Source organism: Hylaeus anthracinus, unplaced genomic scaffold (assembly GCF_026225885.1).
Source record: "Hylaeus anthracinus isolate JK02 unplaced genomic scaffold, UHH_iyHylAnth1.0_haploid 12002, whole genome shotgun sequence".
In the NCBI taxonomy this organism is placed as follows: Eukaryota; Metazoa; Arthropoda; class Insecta; order Hymenoptera; family Colletidae; genus Hylaeus; species Hylaeus anthracinus.
Genome location: NW_026534349.1, coordinates 3018393 through 3025726, shown reverse-complemented (window position 1 = coordinate 3025726; position 7334 = coordinate 3018393). Strand labels below are relative to the sequence as shown.

Here is a 7334-nt window from a genome sequence, read left to right as displayed (position 1 = left end):
GTTTCCAGGTTGTGCATGGAAATTTGCCAGAGAATTATTAGATAGATAAGAAGCATATCTTCGTGAACTTGAAACTCTATGATCTAACGTAGAATACAAGTAGGTTAACAATAAACCTACCGAGGTTACAACAAATGACTAGTCTTAAAGACGCTTTTTTCAGTCGAATGCAAAAATATTTATAATAACTGAATATCTAGGTACGGCGGTGTGTATCGAAAGAAACGTCACGCGTAAAGACGCGGTTCACCGGATCGCCCAATCGCGTAACAGTTACTCGACGATTGGTCGTACCTCGTCGTCGAGCAACAGGTCGTTGGTCCGAGGAATGGAGCCTGATCACGTGTGTTCCGTTCGAAGAAATTCCTCTCCCTGCTGCTCTCTGCGACCGCTCCGTATCCAATGAAAATGTCACTCCGTGACAACTTGCTCGAACACGAGAACAGTTGTAAGATTCGAGCATACTGCGTTGCATTACCTCTTCGTACAGTTTTCCGAATTCGATGATCAATTAGAACCACGTATGTTACGCTCTTCTTTCTATCGACTCGGTGACAGTTACTTAACTAAATTCTTCCGAGGCATACATATCAGATAATCACGAAAAACATCGTTAGTCTAGTATATTTCGTGTGGAACAACGTTGTAAGTTACGCGTTCATCGCCAGATTCCGTGGAACAAGTAAGTCTTTGGGTGGATCCGGAAAAATCTAACGTAACATACAACGTTCTTCCAGTCGTCCGTTCGATGACAGTGTCAAAGTCGATTCAGAATCAGAAATCTTGGCTCGAATTAGTGGCTCGAATTAGGAACAATTTCTTCTCGAGATTCGAATAATTGCACGGTGCATCGGTTTTGTAGGTCGCACGCAGGATTGCATAACATTTCCGATGTTCAACGACCCCGGGTTTCAAACAGTCGTAAATCCACGTTTCAAGAAATTACCAAATGTACTTTCAAACGTACACTAAAAAATATTCTCAAATTTGTAAAGAGATCTCGTAAATTTTCCCGTGTAAAATGGAAATTGTGTTTCTCCTTAAAAAGGGTCGGCTCTTTAAAGGCAAGAGACAGCCGTACATGGCGCAAGAATCGCTCGTACTGATATCGTTCCGAAGAAAGCGACCGGTGAAAACATATATACACGTATATGTCGCACGAAGAGCGATTACGCGATTTGTAATCGCGTTTCCTCGGTGAACGTCGTGAATAGACGGGGCCCCAGACGTTAGATAGTTATCCAGAAGCGTTTTTGTTTGTTTCACAATTTCGAAAGTTGTTTCTACGGTTAGGAACGGGGTCTCGTTCTTTTTACCCGTGCGTACGGCGTGTATCGGGGCAACCGTGTCTCCGAACACCCGCGGGCGCAGTTTTAATAAGATGCACCCTCGTTGATGCGGAGATATACTAAACCTAGCCTGCATTATTACCGGAATGAATAATTATGTTTTACGATACGCAGTAGTCGGTCGTCTTTCATATGCATCGCGCGAATCGCAAGGCCCCGCGAATATACACAAATTTACGCACTCACCGTGAAGGCTACGCTGGTTGTATCTGGCGATAAAGAATGGCTCGATCGACCTGTAATAACAGCTTTCCCAGCAACAACGTGGGTAACCGCATCGCCCGACAATTTCGCCGTGCCCTGCTGTATCGACTTTCAATCTTCGCCAATTTTGCGCGGGACGATCCGACAACTGTCGGGTCGTATTAATTGCACCGGGAAACTTGCAGTAATCACTGCTACGCTATAAAGCGAAGATTTCTTTTTCTTTGTTATACAGGCTGGAACAATATATATCATGTTGACTGTGTAATACTAAGACTATCGGGAACTACATAATCAAACGGTCAATCAAATATTTCAATTCGAATTCATTTTCATTGACAGTAAACTTTCGGAATTAATTTGTTTAAACTTCAGGGGAGAAGAGCACTGTCACCTATCATATATGTATAGATCTGGGTTAGATCAACGCGATATACAATCCAAATACAAGGGAATTAAATGTAGTTTGGTACGAGATATAAATTTTGATCGAAAGTAAGTCGAATCGAATCGCGACAAATTTTTGTTCGAATACATTGAAATGTAAGGAACTTGCTAGAAGTTTGTTCCGAACTATTACGTTATAAACTACGATAGACCTCGCCGAAGTTCGGAATATTTCCAAATCGAACGTACCGTACGTCGTCACATCTCGTCCATGTTAATTACAGTTGTCTACGTTTATAATTACTCGTGCGAGGAAACGGGAGCCTATATAGCGTATAGAAACGGTCACGGAGGGGCTAACGAGCCTCATACAGTGCTCGTCAGGTTCACAAGGCAACCCCTGTATTTCGCATGTTTATGGCGCTCCACTTACGAGGGAACCTAGAGATCCAGCAAATTTTGAAGTATCGCGTGCAACCAGAGTAATACTCGTAATACAAAAGCCATTGGCGTAAAGCTTCTCCCCTAGAAAACGAATCAAGATGCTACTTTCTCCCAAAAATGAAATTTGTCTTTCTCTTTAAAAAGAAACGCTCGTTAAATCTTTTCCCGCGAATAATAAGTAGCTGGGACAAATTCATTGACAAGTTGATTTTTTATCTGTCGCAGCTGCCAGCCCCTCTACCGATATGCAGGGAGTGTCTCGGTGCGACGATAGCTGGGAACAATAACAACACGAAGCGCACCGCCTTGGAGAAGCTCAGCAGGTGTAGCGTGTGCGGTGCAGCGCTGCACAACTCGTGCGCTCCGCCGGAGCTCTCGGTCCTCGTGGACAGGGGTATAACGTGGTCTTGCGACGATTGCTCGCCGACGTGCGCCGGGTGCGAGTTGGAACGCGAGTCACAGAACTATCTGGTGAAGTGTGCCGGGTGCGTAAAGTGTTACCATCCCACCTGCTTGGATCCCGCGCTCGACAAAAAGAACAAAGCACCCTGGAGGTGTCGACACTGTCAAACGGCGCACACACCGGTCGCCAAGGACGACGGGAAAAAGAACAAGACGCAGGACGCGGGCTCTCTCGACGATACGCCGGCCAGCGCGAGGAAGAGACATAGCAAGTTACGCGAAAATAGAAAGTAAGGAGACACGCTGGTGTAAACCGCTGTTTCTTCATCCCTTGCGGTCCGTACGTCTTACGCAACAGTCCGCCCACGCGTTGTAGCCCTTTTGGGAGCGATTCGCTCGATAAGAACGATAAGTGGAGAGGCAACTCGATTCTTCGAGGCGAATCGACGCTAAATCTACATAGGTTTCATTTATAAACACGGAGATATTTAACATCATACTAAATTTATAATTTATATATCGTATATATATATAGACGAAAATTTAATAACGGTCATTTGATCAGTTGCGATAGGTTTACCGTTAAACGAGTTGGTTTCAACGTCGGTTGCGTTAGGCCTGGAGTGGAAGGAAGGGTTCGTCGCTATCGAACGGCAGGGTTTAATCGCCAGTGGTCGTTTTCGATGTTCTAGATCGGCGGTATCCAGAAAGAGCTTGACGATTGCAACTCCGGGCAAGAAAAGCAGCACAGGAGCACAGGTGGACAGCAGCTCGGACGGTAATGCGGGTGTTGTCTCCCCTCGTCAACCACCTTTAATTTCCTCTCCTTTACCACAACCCCCCGCCCCACTCGCAGGCCAGGGTAGGCTACTCGAAGAAAAGAACGACCGGATCTCCAAAGAGAAGCAAAAGTTCTTTAGGCTGAGCGCATTTAACGCGGAGCACAATAAGCTGAAGCGGGTGGGGGGCGGTGATAAGTCTAAATCCTCGCAGAACGTTAGTCCTAGGTTGACTCGGGGTAACGCGAACCAGAAGAAGTCGCCCGTGCCTGGTAAAAGGGTGCCGTTAGTGTCTAGCAGCAGCAGTAGTAGCAGCAGCAGCGACGCCACCGATACCGATTCTTCCGACGCCAGCGACTCTAGCGACGATGACGACGAGGAGGAGGGTAACAGCTCGAGCGACTCCAGCGACTCGTCCTCCTCGGAGGACGGTCAGGAGGGACGCGTAGTCGAGTCACCAAAACCAAGGGTTCCGTTCTCTTGCGATCTCAGCGAGGACAAGCCTTGGGGTTTTGCCGCGGCCGCTGCTAAGCTCAACGTGGAATCGCCGTTTTTTAGTAACATTAACAATACATTCGGTGCTCCGTTGCCTAAGCTCGACGTAGGTGGCACGCCGACGTTCGGTTTGCACATACAACCGGCTGCGAACGCTATCTCGGACGGCAAGAAGAAGCAAAAGAACGAACGCGCCGGTAGTATTACACCAGGCGGTTTCGCCAACATGGACAACAAAGTCAAACCCGGTGCTGGCCAATTGAAAGGCTTGTTCGACGGTTTGAGCCATTTTTTTTCAGTACCTACCAATAGCAGAGCGAGATCTGGCGCACCAGCGCCTAATTACGCTCCCGATAGAAGAAAACGGCCTAACGCGGACGACGCGAGCAAACCGAGCAAACCGAGCAAGCTCCCGAAAGTTGTACAGAGCAACAAAATGGACAAGTCGCCCGTAACCGGTAAATCGAAAGAGAAGAAGAAAACGGAGTCGCAGGACGATGGGCCTAGGGTACCCAGACCTGGGATCTTCACGCCTTCCGACGAGAGTTTATTCGTCGGCTCGTTGAACGAGAAATTACCAAAAATGACACCGTCGAACCTGGTGAAAACCGCGGTGAACAGTAAAAGGCACGAACACGAGAGGAGAAAACTGATGAAGGACGACTCGTCGTTGGTCAAGTGCGCCGCGACGGACGCGTTGTCGCCGTCGTCCACGAGGCACGATCACCTTTCGCGAAAGAGAAACACGCTCCCGGAAGCGAATCAGACACGCCACCCTGTGCCCGCTGTTTCGAAGTCCGGCCTGTGTTCCGATTCCGTGAAATCAAATCCTAGCCTAAAATCCAATCCACGAGCCTGTACTAGCGCCACCACCACCAACACCACCACGACACCCCGCGCGACACCCTGCTCCACCAGGAAGGGTAAGAGTCTATCCCCGATCCGTTCACGAGTCCCTAACCTCGATGATGCACCCAAGTCGCAAAAGAAGAATTCCCTCTAATCTAATCCTCGCTCACCACCACGTGGATGTGTTGGCGGTGTGGTGTGGTATATGATGTGTGTGAACATGTGCGTCTGACACGTAACTTCTCTTCCAAGATAACGTGATTGTTCTCGATTAAGAATCTCGAGACGGTAATTTACGGACCCGTTACGGTATCCTTATTCAATTTTTACATGGTGTACGATCGCTGTTATATAGAGAACAATCAGGTTCTTCGATAGGATGTTTATCAGTTATACACGGTGTAAAACCAATGGAAAGATACGGTAAATGTTTGAACAATTCTGAATCAACGAGGATTTCGCTTTTCCATTCGACCCGTTAACGGACTTAATTTCCATACGTTTTACACTAGTCAAATTTACGTGGTTATTGCATGTTACTAATGATGTTATTACTTGGCTCTGGCACACTTACTTTCCTTTAATCCATGCCGCATCTTGGCGCGCGGAGGAGCTATATCTTATTCGTAGCATATTCATTTTTTTTGCAGTGTATGTGTATATGTTTTACATTGTTTGAGTTACGACAATTCATTATTAGAATCGAACAGAGAGAAGAAATAGTTTTCAATTCAACTTTTTATTTCGAAGCTCGTTTGTCATATGCTCCTGCGCCTTGTCACGATCCTGGTTACAAATAGGGTATACGATTAGTGCACGCTCACAAATGCACCCATACACGTAATGTTCTGCACACTTTCGTTCATTGGATTTTTTGTTACATGGTTACCAAAGAGCTCGCGAAAACTTTGAATCAACATCAAATTCGTACGAATCGCGAACACGACTCGACGAGAAACATCGGGATCAGTGTATCGTTAATAAGAGTAGAATAGCTGAAACTATCGAGAAACTTATTCTTTATCCAAAGTATGCGTCGCATACCGTCGATAACGTCGTACGAAACTCGAACAGAAATTGTGTCACACATCCCTCGCTCCTATTCCCACGTAAAACGCAAAGTAACCGTACCGGTCAGTTTTCCAGGACGAAGAAATGCGGCACTGGGTGGCTAATATCGCACTCAGCCGCCTGGTGTTAATCACACCGGATGCTACCTGCTGCTGCTGACGTTTAGCAGGCACTGTTGTTGTAAAACTCGCCGGCCTCCGCCGTAAAATAATGCCCTTTTGCCATCGAAGAGCCAACTTTGATACTCTGCCAACACATCCCACAAAATACCTGCCCACAGCTTTGCTTTTGGATACTACTACTCACAAATATTAACAGCTATTCGTTCGTGGTCGCAAAACTTACTACTTGATCGAGATTGTCCGTGCACTGGTTAATAGTAAGCTTGGCAACTAAAGTAATATCGCTTTTGTGGTCTACAGTGTTTTTTTTTTCTTGTTTTTTTTTTCTGTTTTCTCATCCATCGATGTGTACTAATAATCACACCCCTTCAGTTGCGTTCTATACAGCCAACCCTCCTGTTACACGGTTAATTCGTTCCGTATCGTATCAAATCAGGGATCATATTGCATCAAGCGTTAACTGTTATAAGAGGGTTGACTGTACCTTACGTTTTATAATTACGTTCCCGTCGAGAGTACGTTGGTTTAGCACAAAACGTTTGTATCCAGTATCGCGTCCGATATCGTTCAATTTGATTACAAGAGTATTTAAAACGGTGCAACGCGTTAGAGTACCTCACGTTTCGTACGTGGATTTTTCCAGACATCGCGATTTAGAACATGAATATCGAACACCTTTTCGAACGAGGATCTCGGTGAACTTTACTTCCATCGTTCTAATTGTCGCGAGAGGACGCGTACGACCAGAGCTAACACTCTTCAATTCTGTTTACAGAGGAAGAACCGATTTTGCCTCAGCACTTGCCGCCGGGTGTCACGCAAAAGGATGTCGATCTGTTTAAAGACGCTCGGGACAAAGCGGCACGGTTGACGGTCAGCAACGGTGACGACGTGGAGGCCGTGTCCGCGAGTCCTGGGCACAATGGCTCGAGCACTGGCCCGAGAAACCCCGCGGCCATTGTCTTTGGCCGATACGAAGTGGAAACGTGGTATTCCAGTCCGTTCCCACAAGAGTACGCAAGATTACCAAAACTATTCTTCTGTGAATTTTGTCTCAAATACACGAAGAGTCGGGCAGTGCTCGACAGACACATGGACAAGTGCCAGTGGAGGCATCCACCGGCCACTGAAATATATAGGTGTAATGGACTATCTGTTTTCGAGGTTCGTTTGGCCATTTCATTCTCATATGTTTAAAGCTTTCACGGATGATACTAACCGAGGCTTGCAAG

At 46.6% G+C, this 7334-nt stretch overlaps 1 protein-coding gene across 5 annotated transcripts in view; it reads left to right on the top strand.

The window, feature by feature from the left end:
- Positions 1 to 7334, top strand: part of LOC128891915 (histone acetyltransferase KAT6B) — a 29177-nt gene that overhangs the window by 16499 nt on the left and 5344 nt on the right. For 4 of the 5 annotated variants that reach the window (XM_054151877.1, XM_054151875.1, XM_054151876.1 and 1 more), the window contains 3 exons: positions 2610 to 3076; positions 3479 to 4983; positions 6878 to 7266. In XM_054151877.1, coding sequence (XP_054007852.1) covers positions 2610 to 3076; positions 3479 to 4983; positions 6878 to 7266 — 2361 coding nt within the window. The remainder of the gene's footprint in view (positions 1 to 2609; positions 3077 to 3478; positions 4984 to 6877; positions 7267 to 7334) is intronic. The other variant, XM_054151879.1, reaches the window with a different exon arrangement.